At 37.7% G+C, this 21637-nt stretch overlaps 1 protein-coding gene across 1 annotated transcript in view; it reads right to left on the bottom strand.

Annotated features, from left to right (window-relative positions):
* LOC137387407 (low-density lipoprotein receptor-related protein 1B-like) overlaps nt 1-21637 on the bottom strand; it is a 114825-nt gene that overhangs the window by 56457 nt on the left and 36731 nt on the right. The window contains 14 exon segments of the mRNA XM_068073825.1: nt 470-650; nt 788-994; nt 2009-2229; nt 3673-3878; nt 4026-4324; nt 5805-5951; nt 7050-7250; nt 8630-8764; nt 8857-9021; nt 9175-9294; nt 15508-15630; nt 18182-18301; nt 18661-18777; nt 19232-19336. Coding sequence (XP_067929926.1) covers nt 470-650; nt 788-994; nt 2009-2229; nt 3673-3878; nt 4026-4324; nt 5805-5951; nt 7050-7250; nt 8630-8764; nt 8857-9021; nt 9175-9294; nt 15508-15630; nt 18182-18301; nt 18661-18777; nt 19232-19336 — 2347 coding nt within the window.

Genomic DNA, 21637 nt, shown 5'->3' with positions numbered 1-21637 from the left:
TATGAGCAATAGAGATATGAGCAATAGAGATATGAGCAATAGAGACATGAGCAATAGAGATATGAGCAATAGAGATATGAGCAATAGAGATATGAGCAATAGAGATATGAGCAATAGAGATATGAGCAATAGAGATATGAGCAATAGAGATATGAGCAATAGAGATATAAACACTAAAGATGTAAATAATAATAATAATATAAAAAAGGTCACATCAATAGAATAACAAGATCATTTGTTGCTAAACTGCACTAGCAGAAAAGAATGATAATACCATCAATTGACAGGAAGGACGCTAGTAACCACTAAAATGTAGCATTTGTTACACTTCCAACTAACAAAAAGTGAGATGCTGAGACTGATTCTAAGATTATCAGTCTCCAGGTGGTCAGGTCGGGTCAGGAGGCTTAATAGTAATAGCTCCTGGCATAGCTGACCATTGACAGTAAGGTAATGTGATGAGACTTACACGCAGGTGACAGGATGTTGGGGTGGGTTAGAGCAGGTGCCCTTGTTCATGCATGGACAGTAAGAACAGTCGGATTCATTTATCCTCTTGTAGTCGTCAGCGCAGAGACAACTGCACCGCTTGTAACCTTCATGGAAAGTCTCTGTTACAATCGTATTGTTGCCACAGAGACACACACTCGCTGCAATTAATATATCATATGAAGCTTTAAAAGTATGCTTCCTTTGAAATTACAGTAACTCCCCGGTCAAAACGATGTTAGTTTTACACCAGTTACATGACAGAAAACTCAAATGGCTGGGAAGCAAGCATACCAACCATTCTGAGGAAGAAGTTGTTTAGCAGGATGGATGACAAGAGCATCGCTGACATGTGTAGACTGTGAGCTAACTATGGTTGATACACTTAGATTATGGGCCCGGTCACTGAGCCCCATAAACTTATCCATGGTCACCACGGTTGATCTATTTAATGAAGTCACTATTAGCTCTCTTCCGAACACATCTATCATGCTTGGACTCAAGTCTACAAGCAAGAGAATGGAACCTAGGGTAATATCATTATTTCTCTCCGATATGTCCTTCTGCGATACAAAAAATACACTATAGACATTATTCTGAACAGTAAGCAACCATTCTACTCCACCAACATTTAAGATAGCTCTAATTAATTAATTGCAACTACATGTATAGGCTCTTGCTTTACATAATCTTTGTGGCTATGGATAAACAACTATGCAAAAATGCTTTGAACTTGAAATGTTCAATTTTAAAAATATAGATAGCTTTAGAGGTCTATGGCATATAGCTCTCTAGGTCTAAAACAATGAACACAAAAAACCCAAAAAATAGCCCTTTGACGAGGACTACAGATATGTTAGTATTAATTAATATAATATAGACAAGTATGTTAGTATGTGAAGACAACTACTAAACAACTACGATAATTATACATGTATATTTGTATTCGAAAATTCATAATGCTATAGAAAAAATGACAAGCACTATTCAATATGGAAAACTTTACAATGACATGGTGCAGCCACCCAATGACTACATCTACTACGGGCAAACAGAGCAAAAGCTTTGCTTTTCCGAAGTCGGCAAAGACTCTCCCCTGTTGAACACACTACTTGCACAGTTAAAGACTCTCCCCTGTTAAACACACTACTTGCACGGTTAAATACTCTCCCCTGTTGAACACACTACTTGCACGGTTAAAGACTCTCCCCTGTTGAACACACTACTTGCACAGTTAAAGACTCTCCCCTGTTGAACACACTACTTGCACGGTTAAAGACTCTCCCCTGTTGAACACACTACTTGCACAGTTAAAGACTCTCCCCTGTTGAACACACTACTTGCACGGTTAAAGACTCTCCCCTGTTGAACACACTACTTGCACGGTTAAAGATTCTCCCCTGTTGAACACACTACTTGCGCGGTTATTGGCATAAACATCTATAAGTGTTATAAACATGAGTTATCAAGTAGTGATACATGTATACAATATATAGCTTTAAGATCTTGTTAGAAATACCTGTAAAAGTGTGGACTAGCCTCAAGTCGTCACCATCTACTGTCATAGTTGAGAGACTACCCCTCTTGCTATCTGTCCAGTACAGCCTCTGGTTAGCCACATCACAGGTGATACCGGCAGGACCCTCGAGTCTGTCAGTCAGCATCTTTGGTGAGCCGCCATCAAGGTCGGCGGACCAAATACGAGGCTTCACACAACAGTCAGTCCAGAATATGCGCATGCTAAAATGGGAAAATCCATTACACGGGAAGTAAATAAAAAAACATTCTATACTAAATGTTACATATTAACAAACAAGTTGTACAGACTGTAGTAGACGAGGCAGACTGTAGTAAATTAGACAGACTGTAGTAGATGAGACAGATTGTAGTAGATGAGACAGATTGTAGTAGATGAGACAGACTGTAGTAGATAAGACAGACTGTAGTAGATGAGACAGACTGCAGTAGATGAGACAGACTGTAGTAGATGAGACAGACTGTAGTAGACGAGATAGACTGTAGTAGATGAGACAGACTGTAGTAGATGAGACAGACTGTAGTAGATGAGACAGACTGTAGTAGATGAGACAGACTGTAGTAGATGAGACAGACTGTAGTAGATGAGACAGACTGTAGTAGATGAGACAGACTGTAGTTGATGAGACAGACTGTAGTAGATGAGACAGACTGGAGTAGATAAGACAGACTGTAGTAGATGAGACAGACTGTAGTAGATGAGACAGACTGTAGTAGATGAGACAGACTGTAGTTGATGAGACAGACTGTAGTAGATGAGACAGACTGGAGTAGATAAGACAGACTGTAATAGATAAGACAGATTGTAGTAGATGTGACAGACTGTAGTAGATGAGACAGACTGTAGTAGATGAGACAGACTGTAGTAGACGAGATAGACTGTAGTAGATGAGACAGACTGTAGTAGATGAGACAGACTGTAGTAGATGAGACAGACTGTAGTAGATAAGACAGACTGTAGTAGATGAGACAGACTGTAGTAGATGAGACAGACTGTAGTAGATGAGACAGACTGTAGTTGATGAGACAGACTGTAGTAGATGAGACAGACTGGAGTAGATAAGACAGACTGTAATAGATAAGACAGATTGTAGTAGATGTGACAGACTGTAGTAGATGAGACAGACTGTAGTAGATGAGACAGACTGTAGTAGATGAGACAGACTGTAGTAGATGAGACAGACTGTAGTAGATGAGATAGACTGTAGTAGATGAGACAGATTGTAGTAGATAAGACAGACTGTAGTAGATGAGACAGACTGTAGTAGATGAGACAGACTGTAGTAGATGAGACAGACTGTAGAGTAGATGTAAGTAGAGCAGTAAATCAGTAGAGCAACGTAACAAAAGACAGTTATAATTATTATAATATGGATCAAAACTATATGCATTAAAATTGCTAGCAAATACTTCACACTCATTACAGTCTGAGTAAGAGGGACTTTTACGCGACATATTACTCTAAATTAGTGCACTGATTTACATTGTGCCCTCAGTCGGTACCACACAAGAAAAAAGCTAATTTTACCAAGCAAACTAGTTCATGTGCAGTACAAGCCTAGCTAAGATATTAAGCTTCACACCGGTTTTATAGGCTTTCTAAAGAGAGCATGTGCGGGTAGCTGGGTAATCCACAAATGAGCCTACCTAAATGTAGGATCGATGGTGATGTACTGCGGGTTGAGATGTCCATCATTGAGCTCAACAAACATAGACTGAGATGTGACAACCGTAGCCTGTAGACTTTGTTTCACATCAAGAAGAGATATGGTTCGATTTAACGAGTCAACCCAATACAAATTTCCATGCACCCAGTCAAATGTCAAGGATTTTGGATCATTCAGGTTTCCCCACTACAATGTAAACACAGCTAGAAATGGAGAAAAACATCTAGAAAGACAGTGTAACCAGGTTAACCCTTGAACACAAACACCTCATTTAGGTAAATTATTAGACAACCTGTGAGCCTTAGCGAGCACATGCTATCATTTGGCACTTACGAGCTGTCTAAATTGAGAGATGGACTGTGGCTTTACAGCTGTCGATGACTGCCTCTTCGACAGTCGTGAAGTCTTGCCAGCGACTCTTTTGAGCGAAGTGATATCTGCCTGAAGGATAGCCTTAGAATGATAACTGAGCAAGTAGGCTGACCACTGCTTTCCCGTCAGGTCAACAGCTACTGAATCGATCCGTGAGATGGAATCCGAGTAACTCAGGAAAGAAGGTCTGTCATTAGAATCACGTGCCATTTCATAAGATCTGATGACGTACCCATCAGCAAGAATGAGGTAGGGGTTCTCTGAAAGACATACAACATTGAACTTGCAGTTATACACTATCTGTATGTGCCGTCGCACAAATAACACAGCAAGTCGAGTAAATATAAATAAGGTATAGACATGGGAAGAGAGGCTTGGGAGATAGTCACCAACAATTTTAATGCAACCTTCACTCTGTACATGTGCTAATTGATACCAACTGTTGCAACATTTGAAGTCCCTAAATATTGTAGCACACATACCGTAAAACCATGGTGCTGTATTTTTCAACCCGTCCTCTATAGTGACGTTTTATAAGAGGCGACGCCCAAAGAGAGGGAACTCTGTATTTTTTGACTAGCTCAACAGAATTTTAGAAAATAAATCTAACCTTTCAACCTGTTAATATCGCCTAATTTTGCACTCTCCTCCGAGAGAGCGACATTAATGCTGTCGGCCCAACATTTTTGCTAAACTGTTTTACATATACGTCGAAGTATCAGACTAAGTTAAACAAGGTACTAAGTAAAAAAGTATTAGCCAGATACAGTTATTCATTATTTTGATATTGTTGCTTTCAAAGTTGAAGAAAAAACCCGTAAAGCTTTTGAGTTAGAAAACGGACTTTGGCAGGCCATACCAATGGCTGCCATTACACCGTACGGTGTTCTTGAAGAGTATTCTTATCATTCATCAAAATGCTTCAAAATTGTCAGGCTAGATTGTAAACCACATTATGGATGAATCGGAAGACAATGGATCGGATTTAGACCTTACTGACTTGGAATCAGACTGTAGTTCTGATGATTATGACAACCGATCTTCTCGGTACACGCCACTGATTCGGTGGCAGCTACTACAGCAACAATGAAAGAATTAATTGTTATTGATGTACCCGAGTCATTATTAGTACCATTTTGTGGAAACTTTCTTTTTGATCACTTCCTATTTTGGATAAAAAAAATCAAAGAATGTCAGTGCTGGTCAAATAGAAGTGGTGTTCAATTAAAGGGTGGCCCCTTTTTAATCCTTCTCCTATAGTGGTGCTTTATTAAAGGTTGGGTTCAAATAGGAGGCGTTCAGCTAGAGGTTTTACAGTATTATTGTGCATGGCAAATCTAAAGAAAACCAATAAGCTTTTGAACAGTTTTACACAATAAGACTAAGAAATAAGAAATGCATGAAAGGTCAGAGGGGTCAGATTCATCAGGCGTTTATGAATTCTGAAAAGATGGAACACACGAGGTGGGACCAATATGCAGCATGATCTGCGGGAAATGTGGGATTAATACGTAACATGACCCATGGGAGAGGTGAGACTAATATGAGGCATGGCCAGTGGGGAAGTGAGACTGATATGCAGCATGACCCATGGGAGAGATGGGACTGATATGCAGCATGGTCCGTGAGAGAGGTGGGATTAATATGCAGCATGGTCCGTGGGAGAGGTGGGATTAATATGCAGCATGTAGAAAGCAAAGGCAATTTCCTAGGCAACTTTCTAGCACATGTTTGTCTTACCATCGGAAGCAAGTACACAGTCGTGTTGAGGGCCAAGATGCTCGGAGACAACCTGTACAAATCCTGGTGCGCACGAGCATGAATAGCCTTCTTCGAGGTTGCTGCACAGCTGAGAACACGAGCCGTACTCGACACATTCATCCTTGTCTGCAAGGTACACAAGCTAGCTCCATCAGATAGCTATTATACCTGACAACCTCTCAGGGAACAGGTTGACAGCTAGTTTTAAACTCTGCAGAATCTAATTATTCAACAGCGAAGCAGAAGAGAAGGGAGGTGATGCCCGGGGTGATGGAGTAATACATTCCTTGGACACCTCTTCTCACTTCACACCTACTTTCATTAATAAGTGAATTGAGAAAATGATTGACTTGCGCCAATTTATCCCTATGGCTGATGGTGCATGCAATCGCTTGCTGTGAATTAATATACAGTGAAACTCAGCTAACTCGACCTTCATGGGACCGAGAGAAAGTGTTCGAGTTATCAGAGCGTTCAAGTTATGAGAACACTGTCATAACTGTATGTATTTATCTGTACATATACAAACTACATATAAATCAAAAGCATTGATTGCTCGTTGCAAGTTAAGGGGCCTCTCATGTAATGTTTTAACCATTTTTATCAGAAAGTATAAATATTTTCCTATTACTTGAGATTTGTTTGTTTTAGGTGATGTGACTGCCAGGATGTTTTCAGATTAAAATAGGCGAAACTTGATCGCGGTTGAAACACTCAGAAAAAAAGACATACTTTTCTTTTGAGCGTTTGAACAAAAAACAATTTGGCCGATTTTTCTTTAAGTTTATCTGAAGATTACCTCGCTTCTCCTTGCTTTCGAAAAGCTATCCTCAAGCAGATGTTTGGTAAAATTTGATTTTTTGCAAACCTTTAGAAAAGTCGTTAACAAAAATATTTTGCCGATAGTGGTAATAATGATGCCTAAGAACTACTAAAAGCTGATGTTTATCTCTATGGCTTGGAATTAAGTGATATTCTAAAGCGATAACAACCGTCTCGGTAGCCGTTGAACCAAAAACTTTTTGAGTTAACGAAGTTAAGGTTGAGTTATCTAAAACAATTTATCATCGCGTGGGACCGGACCAAACAAATCCGTTCGAGTTAACAATGTGTTCGAGATATCTGAGGGCGAGTTATTTGAGTTTCACTGTACTTACTTAGCAAGATTAACGGCAGTAGCCCCCTGATGCATCAGGGCTACTGTTGAATAGGTGTTAGCCTGACCTTTGCAGAGCTTGCAAGGGTCCATGGCGTGTGCCACGTCTACCTCATATCCCTTCTCACAGGTGATGTTCACAAGCGATGAAGTTATGTTCTCACACTTAATCTTAGGAGAGCATCTCTTGTTGATAGACTTGCCTTGCTCTAGAACTTTGGTGTAAAAAATACTCGCGTGTATATGGGCACATCCACCCACTTCCTTGCCTATAAAGTACAACAGTAAATGGTGTGACCAGCAACACAAAGCCATTGCAATACATAAATATAGCATACATCTCGTACATAGAACAACACTATATAAATAACTAAATAGACTTCCTTGATATCTACAGAGAGGTATCATAACGCATACATGATGCATTCGCTCAGCCCAATATGTATACATCATAAATAAAAGACCATGAAAACCAACACATACAATACATATGGCTTAGATAGTCAGTGCATGCGGAACAGATGCACATGAGCAGTAATAACATTCTAAAACAAAGCATTAGAAAAGGGAAATATACCAAAATCCTAGTAGAATTAGTCATAATAATGATTTATTACAAAATTTTAAAACTCAAATGAATCCTGTGAGTGAAAATGGTCAGATCATCATAACCATAAAAGAGGAAATATCTCAGAAAGTGTTTACATGCCCTTCAAGTGCTCTACCTAGCACACTGACACACGTACCCTTCAAGTGCTCTACCTAGCACACTGACATATGTGCCCTTCAAGTGCTCTACCTAGCACACTGACATATGTGCCCTTCAAGTGCTCTACCTACCACACTGACACACATGCCCTTCAATTGCTCTACCCACCACACTGACATACATGCCCTTCAAGTGCTCTACCTACCACACTGACACACATGCCCTTCAAGTGCTCTACCTACCACACTGACACACATGCCCTTCAAGTGCTCTACCTACCACACTGACATACGTGCCCTTCAATTGCTCTACCTACCAAACTGACATACGTGCCCATCAAGTGCTCTACCTACCACACTGACATACGTGCCCTTCAAGTGCTCTACTTACCAAACTGACATACATGCCCTTCAAGTGCTCTACCTACCACACTGACATACGTGCCCGTCAAGTGCTCTACCTACCAAACTGACATACGTGTCCGTCAAGTGCTCTACCTACCAAACTGACATACGTGCTTTTCAAGTGCTCTACCTAGCACACTGACCCACGTGCTCTTCAAGTGCTCTACCTAGCACACTGACATACGTGCCCTTCAATTGCTTTACCTACCAAACTGACATACGTGCCCTTCAAGCGCTCTACCTAACACACTGACACACGTGTCCTTCAAGTGATCTACCTACCACACTGACATACGTGTCCTTCAAATGCTCCACCTACCACACCGGCATAGGCAAACTTCAAGTGCTCTACCTACCATACCGGCATAAGTAAACTTCATGTGTTCTACCTACCGCACTGACATAAGCAAACTTTGTGACTTCTGTATCAATAGATAGGCCAAGAAAATTGCACCATCCAATTTTCGAGCAGGGCTATAACATGATGTTACCACAAAATATATAGAAAGACAAATAAAAAACCACTGTTACTTACGAGCTATACACTCCGAATTCCGTTCATCTGTTTCAAATGGGCAACCAATATTAGTACAGCCCTTCCGAGCTTCTTTGGTGAAGGAGGGACAGTCAACATTACCATCGCAAACCTTCTCGGCTGATATACAACCTCCTAAACAGATGATGAAAATTATGCATTTGATGATTATATTACTAAAATAGTCTTCGATAACATATTTGGTGTCAGCATTGGGCTCCGCTTACCTCCATTAGGGCAACGATAAAAGCCATGCCCACACTTGCTCATACAGTTTTTAGGGTCCTCATCTGACCTATCCCCGCAGTCATCTTTATCATCACACAACATGGAGGCAGACACGCATTTACTGTTACCGCAGCGAAATCTGTCTGTCAAGCATTTATTCATTGCTGCAATACAAGAAACACGACAGTGTACCTAATTGTGGAGGCAGAGACAAGCTAACGCTGAAAAAAGGGTAAATGAAAAAGTACACCGTCAGGCTTGGCCAACGATGGATGGCCAATTGATACACTATGGTTGAGATATTTTGAGCTACTCACAGCACAGACTATCGCTTTCATCGGATTTGTCCAAGCAGTCGTTTTGTCCGTCACACTTGAAGGCGGACGAGATACAAATGCTGTTGTCACATTGAAACTCATTCCATCTGCACACCCGACCTGTATCACAAAAGGCCATGTGTGTGTGTGTGCGTGTGTGTGGCATCGCATTTTAAAGAAACAGGCGAGTCCACAATTTGCCAACTAGATGCAACAATGGCTTTATTAACCCTTTGCCAGAACCGGTGGGCTAATTGATTTCAAAGAAATTGACATTGTTTTGCATTCACTAGTTCGATCAACTCATAAAACCATTTGTTTTGTACTTAAATCAACTAATCAAATGTGACCAGTAAATTCTTTTCTACATGTACAAATTGATTCTAATAATGACCAGACAACGTTGACTATACATTAATTCTTTGGGGATGCAGTTGGTTTCGCCATATATTTGCACATATTATTTTCAAAGATGCGGCTTGCTTGTTTTATTTAGTAACTAGTTTCCAGTGTGGGTAGCAACTGAAAACTTTGCTGATACAAAGGTCGCGATGATATAAGTTAACTCAATGACCTAATTACTGTAGACTGGCAGAATCGTAGTCAGTTCTTACACTAGATGCTTACACAGCATTTAAAGAAAACTAACATATTAAATTTTCAATTATCATTATTTGAGGCGTTTGAAATATTTATTTGTAGCTAGATTTAACATTTTATTCTAGCAATCATGAGCAAATACAAAATAAAATATATGCCAATAGAGCCGCGTAGGACTAGACTTTTATCACAATAGCTGATGTGAATACCAGAGAGATGGTGACAGGCTGTCTCACTATATACATCACTTGAGCAAGCACATCTTTTTTCTGAGCGTTTTTAACGAGATCAGCTTTTGTCGATTTTAATCTTCAAATATCTTGACAGTGAGATCGCATAACACAACAAACAACATATCAACTGATAGAATAACATTGATACTTTCTGTTAAAATCAAATAAAATTTGGCACAATCACACATTTAAACGATAAAAACCTCAGTCTCAAGCTGATGACAGATGTGAAAACATGACACAAACACTCCTTGTACTTGATTGTTCCAACCTTGCCTCTTCTTTTATTGACTACAACCTTCAGCAGCTGTTGCCTTGAAGAGCAAATTGCAAAATCTTCTGGAAGGCATATACTGTATACATGAGGCTGTAGATTTTATTGACAAGAAGATCTTCTTGAAGGCGTATAATGTAGACATGAGACTGTAGATTTTATTGACAAGAAGATCTTCTTGAAGGCATATAATGTAGACATGAGACTGTAGATTTTATTGACAAGACGATCTTCTTGAAGGCATATAATGTAGACATGAGACTGTAGATTTTATTGACAAGAAGATCTTCTTGAAGGCGTATAATGTAGACGTGAGACTAGATTTTATTGACAAGACGATCTTCTTGAAGGCGTATAATGTATACATGAGACTGTAGATTTTATTGACAAGAAGATCTTCTTGAAGGCATATACTGTAGACGTGAGGCTGTAGATTTTATTGACAAGACGATCTTCTTGAAGGCATATAATGTAGACATGAGACTGTAGATTTTATTGACAAGACGATCTTCTTGAAAGCATATAATGTAGACATGAGGCTGTAGATTTTATTGACAAGACGATCTTCTTGAAGGCATATAATGTAGACATGAGACTGTAGATTTTATTGACAAGACGATCTTCTGGAAGGCGTATAATGTAGACATGAGACTGTAGATTTTATTGACAAGAAGATCTTCTTGAAGGCGTATAATGTAGACACGAGACTAGATTTTATTGACAAGACAATCTTCTTGAAGGCGTATAATGTAGACATGAGACTGTAGATTTTATTGACAAGACGATCTTCTGGAAGGCGTATAATGTAGACATGAGACTGTAGATTTTATTGACAAGAAGATCTTCTTGAAGGCATATAATGTAGACATGAGACTGTAGATTTTATTGACAAGACGATCTTCTTGAAAGCATATAATGTAGACGTGAGGCTGTAGATTTTATTGACAAGAAGATCTTCTTGAAGGCATATAATGTAGACATGAGACTGTAGATTTTATTGACAAGACGATCTTCTTGAAAGCATATAATGTAGACGTGAGGCTGTAGATTTTATTGACAAGAAGATCTTCTTGAAGGCATATACTGTAGACGTGAGGCTGTAGATTTTATTGACAAGAAGATCTTCTTGAAAGCATATAATGTATACATGAGGCTGTAGATTTTATTGACAAGACGATCTTCTTGAAGGAGTATAATGTAGACATGAGACTAGATTTTATTGACAAGACGATCTTCTTGAAGGCATATAATGTAGACATGAGACTAGATTTTATTGACAAGACGATCTTCTTGAAGGCGTATAATGTAGACATGAGACTAGATTTTATTGACAAGACGATCTTCTGGAAGGCGTATAATGTAGACATGAGACTAGATTTTATTGACAAGACGATCTTCTTGAAGGCGTATAATGTAGACATGAGACTAGATTTTATTGACAAGACGATCTTCTTGAAGGCGTATAATGTAGACATGAGACTAGATTTTATTGACAAGACGATCTTCTTGAAGGCGTATAATGTAGACATGAGACTAGATTTTATTGACAAGACGATCTTCTTGAAGGCGTATAATGTAGACATGAGACTAGATTTTATTGACAAGACGATCTTCTTGAAGGCGTATAATGTAGACATGAGACTAGATTTTATTGACAAGACAATCTTCTTGAAGGCGTATAATGTAGACATGAGACTAGATTTTATTGACAAGACGATCTTCTTGAAGGCGTATAATGTAGACATGAGACTGTAGATTTTATTGACAAGACGATCTTCTTGAAGGCGTATAATGTAGACATGAGACTAGATTTTATTGACAAGACGATCTTCTTGAAGGCGTATAATGTAGACATGAGACTGTAGATTTTATTGACAAGACGATCTTCTTGAAGGCGTATTATGTAGACATGAGACTAGATTTTATTGACAAGACGATCTTCTTGAAGGCGTATAATGTAGACATGAGACTAGATTTTATTGACAAGACGATCTTCTTGAAGGCGTATAATGTAGACATGAGACTAGATTTTATGAGGACGCAAACAACTCCCTTAAACTACAATTAATTTTCTATTTATAATTTCCTGGAAAGACAACTTCTTCTTGAATAGTGTAATATTTTAACAAATATTTGTATTTAAACCAGAAGTAACTTCCAACATACCAAGTTCAAAGGTCGTCAAAGCTTTCCTAAATGAAAGTGAAGATTATGGAGAAAGTTCAATATATAAACCAAGTCAGTTTTAACTTTATGCAATCTATGTTTGAGTAAGTTATGCCATGTATCTCTATTTTCGAACCTCTGTGTCATCCAGCCTAACAGTGGAAAACCTTTTATCTACTATTTTATTAATGTTTTTTACATTTATATTATTTTCCTAGATTTTCGTTTTTACATAATCATGTTTTTACATAGCTTTATGTAATGCATCTGCTTGAATGCTAAGGGCATTTCTCGACTCCATGCATGTACCTTAGAGTGATACGCCTCACAAATTCTACCAAAATATTTATTGTTACATTCCTGTAGTCTTAAGAATATCCATTTCCTTGGAGTTATCCTCTATATGCCTCTTTCGGCGATACGTGACCGACACAACGTTTCTTCTATTAAAACTCCATAAATGAATGCAAAGACTTTTTAGCATACACACCACGTGTTACAAAGCAGGCATCTAGCATACACACCACGTGTTACAAAGCAGGCAGCTGGCATACACAACACGTGTTACAAAGCAGGCATCTAGCATACACAACACGTGTTACAAAGCAGGCATCTAGCATACACACCACGTGTTACAAAGCAGGCAGCTAGCATACACACCACGTGTTACAAAGCAGGCAGCTGGCATACACAACACGTGTTACAAAGCAGGCAGCTAGCATACACAACACGTGTTACAAAGCAGGCATCTAGCATACACAATACATGTTACAAAGCAGGCATCCGCTTTTCGTAGCCTAAAAACTCTCAAGTATTTTTACAACTTCGAGCAATGGCTTTTGCTAAAGAGTTGTCATCGCTAAGGAAGGCTATTGTATATCCCAACCATATCAAAATCTACCATAATTCTCCTAAGACTGTGAGGGGTTTGGGAAAGGAATCTAAAAGTTTCAGGTGTACTCAATCACATACCCTGGCACAAAAGAATCACATAGTACTATATGTGCAATTATCTCGAGCTTTTATTAAACCATAACTGCCACGTATAACTTTTATCGTATCTTTTAGGTAAATCAAACACGCCGATTCCGATTTTGTACTCAAAATAAAAATTGATCCACTCACTTTCAAAGTAATGAAGGCTTTTTTACAGCCTTTTAATATCGGTCTCGAAAGCAACACAATCGGCACAATAAGCTCCGCCCATAAATATGTGACGCAAGCTAGCTTTTTAGGAACGGAAGTTAGGGATGTTTAGTCCGATCTAGAATAATAGAGATGGGTATTTTAAACCTCATTATCTAAATCCAACCTTCCCAATCTTCTCAGTCTTTGATGAAAAGTAGATAAACTGTTTAAAATTGCTCGTAGCTTGTTACAGGATGTTTTGATAGGCTGAACACAAGCTAGCTAGTATCACAAGCTAGCGCTATTATCACACTTTTTTGAGCTCATTTTTAAATATGCAATGTTAAATAACTTACCAGCCTTTCAGAGAAGACTGAAATTATTTTGAAGGCTGAATTTAGATAATAATGGGTTTTAAAACACCCATCTCTATTATTCTAAATCGGTCTAAACATTCCCAATTTCCGTTCCTAAAAAGCTAGGCTACGTCACATATTTATGGGCAGAGCTTGTGCCGATTGTGTTGTTTTCGAAACAGATATTGAAACGCTTTAAAAAAGTCTTCATGACTTTGAAAGTGAGTGAACCAATCTTTATTTTGAGTACAAAATCGGAATCAGCGTGTCTGATTTACCTAAAAGATACGATAAAAAGTTGTATGTGGCAGTTATGGTTTAAGACGTGATCATACGTTGTCGGGCTGTGGAATGAATTAAACAAATTACAATATATTCTTACACAAGTACTTGCTTTAACATACACAAAAAGCTAATATCAGAACGAATAACTTCAAATGCAAAGGTTTGACTATAATAGTTTTTTAAAATTGCTCGTAAAGTAGACCCATATAATTCACATCAACAGAAAAAAGTAATGTTTTATGTATAGATCTGGCTACATGGTAAAACAAAAGAAAAGATAAAGCAATCAATAATGTTATAGTAAATGAAGGGAGAAGGTTAAACAATAGCTACACAATATGAAAATTCCTTTTACTCTCATAAAGTCGCTGTGGCAAGTTCATGACAAATTCTATAAAAATCTTAACCATTATACATAATCATATTTTAACCTATACAGTATAAACAGAACAGACAGTACAGTCCCTATACAGTATAAACAGCATACAGTATGTCAGTAACAGTAAACAGTACAGTCAGTATACAGTCTGAACAGTACACAGTATAGACAGTACAGTATAGACAGTACACAGCATAAACAAGACACAAGATAAACAGTACCGTAAGTCCTTATGCTCAAGCCGCGCGGCTTGTCGTTGAGCGCGGCTTCTGGTTCAAGGTAATAAGCCGCGGCTAAATCCAAGTTTTTAAAACTTACGTGAGGCTTAAGGCGGCTTCTCGATAAATGCGGTCTCTGCTCAGTTCCGCGCTATAACCATAGAACCGCAGTCATGATACACTTTTATGTACAGGATTTTGGCGACCTACTCGTTTATTTTCAGGGTCATGTTTATGGACTACTTTAGACTAACGAAGAATTTATCGCTAATGTTTAACTTACCGCAGTCGTAGGTCATTAAAACCGTTTCATTCCTGACCGCATATTTCCATAAACGTGAAGCCTTCTAACAGCGCAATAAAAATTTAGCTGAGACATGACAAAAAGTTGTTGATGCAAGGGTTTAGAAGTTTTAATTCGAACTTGGAAGTAAAAGAAAATTTTTTTCACATGTATTCATGTAGCCTGTTTTCTTATTCAAGAGTACTGGGTATAACGAAACCCTTCTCAACACTCTCGCTCCTGAAGGGGTCAAGGACGACAAAAATTCGGTCATTAGCCGCGGTCTGTGGGCATACGCGGCTTGCTGGGGGATTATTTTATCTTTCGTAAATCATCTGGTTTTGAGCACAAGCCGCGCGGCTTGAGCATGAGGATTTACATTACACAGTACAGACAGTATAGATATACAACCTGCGCAAGCTATCTCATCACTCAAGTCCTCACAATCTGAAGTTCCATCGCATTTCCATGACATTGGAATACACTGCGCTGAGTTTGCACAACCAAAGTACCCGGCGTCACATGTCCGGTTGCCTACAAATAACATGATATACATGTATATTCCTAAATTCAAAGTATCCAGAGTCACATGTCCGGTTGCCTACAAATAACATGATATACATGTATATTCATAAATTCAAAGTATCCGGCGTCACATGTCCGGTTGCCTACAAATAACATGATATACATGTATATTCCTAAATTCAAAGTATCCGGCGTCACATGTCCGGTTGCCTACAAATAACATGATATACATGTATATTCCTAAATTCAAAGTATCCGGCATCACATGTCCGGTTGCCTACAAATAACATGATATACATGTATATTCCTAAATTCAAAGTATCCAGCGTCACATGTCCGGTTGCCTACAAATAACATGATATACATGTATATTCCTAAATTCAAAGTATCCAGCGTCACATGTCCGGTTGCCTACAAATAACATGATATACATGTATATTCCTAAATTCAAAGTATCCGGCGTCACATGTCCGGTTGCCTACAAATAACATGATATACATGTATATTCCTAAATTCAAAGTATCCGGCGTCACATGTCCGGTTGCCTACAAATAACATGATATACATGTATATTCCTAAATTCAAAGTATCCGGCGTCACATGTCCGGTTGCCTACAAATAACATGATATACATGTATATTCCTAAATTCAAAGTATCCAGAGTCACATGTCCGGTTGCCTACAAATAACATGATATACATGTATATTCCTAAATTCAAAGTATCCAGAGTCACATGTCCGGTTGCCTACAAATAACATGATATACATGTATATTCCTAAATTCAAAGTATCCGGCGTCACATGTCCGGTTGCCTACAAATAACATGATATACATGTATATTCCTAAATTCAAAGTATCCAGAGTCACATGTCCGGTTGCCTACAAATAACATGATATACATGTATATTCCTAAATTCAAAGTATCCAGAGTCACATGTCCGGTTGCCTACAAATAACATGATATACATGTATATTCCTAAATTCAAAGTATCCAGAGTCACATGTCCGGTTGCCTACAAATAACATGATATACATGTATATTCCTAAATTCAAAGTATCCAGAGTCACATGTCCGGTTGCCTACAAATAACATGATATACATGTATATTCCTAAATTCAAAGTATCCAGAGTCACATGTCCGGTTGCCTACAAATAACATGATATACATGTATATTCCTAAATTCAAAGTATCCAGAGTCACATGTCCGGTTGCCTACAAATAACATGATATACATGTATATTCCTAAATTCAAAGTATCCAGAGTCACATGTCCGGTTGCCTACAAATAACATGATATACATGTATATTCCTAAATTCAAAGTATCCAGAGTCACATGTCCGGTTGCCTACAAATAACATGATATACATGTATATTCCTAAATTCAAAGTATCCAGAGTCACATGTCCGGTTGCCTACAAATAACATGATATACATGTATATTCCTAAATTCAAAGTATCCAGAGTCACATGTCCGGTTGCCTACAAATAACATGATATACATGTATATTCCTAAATTCAAAGTATCCAGAGTCACATGTCCGGTTGCCTACAAATAACATGATATACATGTATATTCCTAAATTCAAAGTATCCAGAGTCACATGTCCGGTTGCCTACAAATAACATGATATACATGTATATTCCTAAATTCAAAGTATCCGGCGTCACATGTCCGGTTGCCTACAAATAACATGATATACATGTATATTCCTAAATTCAAAGTATCCAGAGTCACATGTCCGGTTGCCTACAAATAACATGATATACATGTATATTCCTAAATTCAAAGTATCCAGAGTCACATGTCCGGTTGCCTACAAATAACATGATATACATGTATATTCCTAAATTCAAAGTATCCGGCGTCACATGTCCGGTTGCCTACAAATAACATGATATACATGTATATTCCTAAATTCAAAGTATCCAGAGTCACATGTCCGGTTGCCTACAAATAACATGATATACATGTATATTCCTAAATTCAAAGTATCCAGAGTCACATGTCCGGTTGCCTACAAATAACATGATATACATGTATATTCCTAAATTCAAATGCTTTAACTATTCTTGTAAATGTTGATGTCGAATATAAAGGTTATTTTGTACTGAAAAGTTACAAACGCTTTTCAAAGCGATTTGTCAAAGGCTTGTGATATGAAGGATAACTCAGTCTATATGAGTAACTCATGATATGAAGGATAACTCAGCCTATATGAGTAACTCATGATATGAAGGTTAACTCAGTCTATATGAGTAGCTCATGATATGAAGGATAACTCAGTCTATATGAGTAACTCATAATATGAAGGATATCTCAGTCTATATGAGTAAGTCATAAGATGAAGGATAACTCAGTCTATATGAGTAACTCATGATATGAAGGATAACTCAGTCTATATGAGTAAATCATGAGATGAAGGATGACTCAGCCTATATGAGTAACTCATGATATGAAGGATAACTCCGTCTATATGAGTAAATCATGATCTGGAAAAATGGCAATATTTCTGCTAAAGATAAGCATTTGGAAAAACATATACAAGTAGTACATACGCCCGCATCCTTTTTCATCGCTTCCATCGCTGCAGTCAGAGTAACCGTCACATCTCTTTCGGCTCAAGAAACATCTACCGTCATCGCACGCTGTCTCACTCTCTGAGCACTTCCTATGCTCTGCAATGTTTAACAGATACCAAATTTACCCTATGGAATGACTACCTTATCACAGTATAGTTAACATACGACAGTTCAGTTCATCTCATCCATCATATGACTAAGTTACACAGTATAGATAACATATGATAGTCCAGTTCATCTCATCCATCATATGACAAAGTTACACAGTATAGTTAACATACGACAGTTTAGTTCATCTCATCCATCATATGACTAAGTTATACAGTATAGTTAACATACGTCAGTCCAGTTCATCTCATCCATCATATGACTAAGTTATACAGTATAGTTAACATACGTCAGTCCAGTTCATCTCATCCATCATATGACTAAGTTATACAGTATAGATAACATACGACAGTTTAGTTCATCTCCTCCATCTATGCAATCACTCTCGTAGTCGCAGAGCCAGTGGACTGGGATGCATTTCCGGTCAGGGCACTGCCAATAGCCCTTAGGACAAGAAGAATCCACTGCAACAGTAGGAACATGTAGAACAACTAGAGAGCAACAACAAGTAAAGGCCGCGCTTAAAAGTCACACAGTTATGTCCGAACTATTTGTGTGAAAGCTGAATGTTATCTACAGGCTATGAGAATCATATCAGCAATGGTCTCTTCTCTGAGACCATGCGTGGAATAAAGCACATCTATAACACAGTTGGTCAAACCCTTACATTACTGGTCCAATGAGTGTAAGCAGTGCAAACTGTCAAGACACTCCGAGAAAACACTGCTGAATATACCAGCTGAGCCATAAAACTAATATGGTCGGTCTTTACACGTCATTTCTGCGCAGACTATCAAAGAAATGCGTACTAATGAATTTAATTCCACTTCAATTAATTTAATTCCAAGTACAAATAACGGCCCAAGCATCACACACCATAAAAAAACAAGTAAAGCAAATAAAACTCCCATCTCCTACCGCAGTTAGTTGCATTCTCATCTTGTCCATTTAGACAATCTTTGTCTCCATCACACATCCACGACTCAGGAATGCATTGGCCAGAATGGTTGCAGCGTACATAATCTGTAAAACAGTCGACATGTCAGCATTGAATTATTTCACAAGACTACACACTCTAAAACCTAAAGATGAAACGCGCTAAAAATTATAGAGCAGGAGATGATAACTCTTGGTGTAATAAATGGTGCTAGGTCTTTCTGCTTGTTGCTGTACCATGACTGGCTGAAAGGATTGTTCCTTACCGACTAAACTCCCAAGCTTATTGGCCAGTTGAAATCATAACTGTGTAAGTATGACAATAGGTATGAATATAGGCTGCCTTCTGTTAAGATTATTAATGATTCCTTTTAGCTGTATCCTTACCTAATTGGTGTAAACAATGGTGCAAGTATTGCTGTATTCGAATGGTGTAAGTATGGTGAAAAGGACTATACTATTGCTGTAACTGGTGTAAGTACGGTGTAAGTACCATCGCTGTTGTTGCATAAGTTCCCAACATGAGAACTTAAGCAACAACAGCGACTAAACATGTCGTTATTTGTGCGCTCAGTCAGTTTTATTTCTATTTTTGTATCAGTCAGTTATATTGGTTCTTATGGATTTTATTTTCGATTTCTTTCATTCTTAAATTCTACTAACGTTTACAACAGAGATTGGTCTCTGGTTAAACGTGCTAATCTTATTTTTTTCTACATAAATCTTTGCGCGAAATACGTTATGATTACCAATGGAGCGACCGCCATAACATCGCAGCCAAGCCGCATAGACGGAAGAGAATAACTCCCTATAAGTGCGGCTAATGCATCAGGTGCAGTACGTCTTGTGACAAGCTGTTGTGTTGCTCGCCCGCTCGACGGGGGACAACTCCGCAAAACCAACAGTTTGTCAAGACAGGCTAGGTCGGGGCACGTTGAGCATAAAGAATACTGAACTTGCTAAAAACTTGAACTTGCTAAGCTATACTTGCTAAAAAGCTAGCATAGCTTATATAATAAAAAGCTAGTATACAATTGATATAGATATGCTGCTAGAGACTCACTAGAGCTTATATAATAAAAAGCTAGTATACAATTGATATAGATATGCTGCTAGAGACTCACTAGAGCTTATATAATAAAAAGCTAGTATACAATTGATATAGATACGCTGCTAGAGACTCACTAGAACTTATATAATAAAAAGCTAGTATACAATTGATATAGATATGCTGCTAGAGACTCACTAGAGCTTATATAATAAAAAGCTAGTATACAATTGATATAGATATGCTGCTAGAGACCCACTAGAACTTATATAATAAAAAGCTAGTATACAATTGATATAGATATGCTGCTAGAGACTCACTAGAACTTATATAATAAAAAGCTAGTATACAATTGATATAGATACGCTGCTAGAGACTCACTAGAACTTATATAATAAAAAGCTAGTATACAATTGATATAGATATGCTGCTAGAGACTCACTAGAACTTATATAATAAAAAGCTAGTATACAATTGATATAGATACGCTGCTAGAGACTCACTAGAACTTATATAATAAAAAGCTAGTATACAATTGATATAGATATGCTGCTAGAGACCCACTAGAACATATATAATAAAAAACTAGTATACAATTGATATAAATATGCTGCTAGAGACTCACTAGAACATATATAATAAAAAACTAGTATACAATTGATATAGATACGCTGCTAGAGACCCACTAGAACTTATATAATAAAAAGCTAGTATACAATTGATATAGATATGCTGCTAGAGACTCACTAGAGCTTATATAATAAAAAACTAGTATACAATTGATATAGATACGCTGCTAGAGACTCACTAGAGCTTATATAATAAAAAGCTAGTATACAATTGATATAGATATGCTGCTAGAGACTCACTAGAGCTTATATAATAAAAAGCTAGTATACAATTGATATAGATATGCTGCTAGAGACTCACTAGAACTTATATAATAAAAAACTAGTATACAATTGATATAGATACGCTGCTAGAGACTCACTAGAACTTATATAATAAAAAGCTAGTATACAATTGATATAGATATGCTGCTAGAGACTCACTAGAGCTTATATAATAAAAAGCTAGTATACAATTGATATAGATACGCTGCTAGAGACTCACTAGAACATATATAATAAAAAACTAGTATACAATTGATATAGATACGCTGCTAGAGACTCACTAGAACTTATATAATAAAAAGCTAGTATACAATTGATATAGATATGCTGCTAGAGACTCACTAGAGCTTATATAATAAAAAGCTAGTATACAATTGATATAGATACGCTGCTAGAGACTCACTAGAACATATATAATAAAAAACTAGTATACAATTGATATAGATA

Source organism: Watersipora subatra, chromosome 1 (assembly GCF_963576615.1).
Source record: "Watersipora subatra chromosome 1, tzWatSuba1.1, whole genome shotgun sequence".
In the NCBI taxonomy this organism is placed as follows: domain Eukaryota; kingdom Metazoa; phylum Bryozoa; class Gymnolaemata; order Cheilostomatida; family Watersiporidae; genus Watersipora; species Watersipora subatra.
Note: the sequence above shows the minus strand (reverse complement) of the source record. Positions and strands in the feature narration are given on the sequence as shown.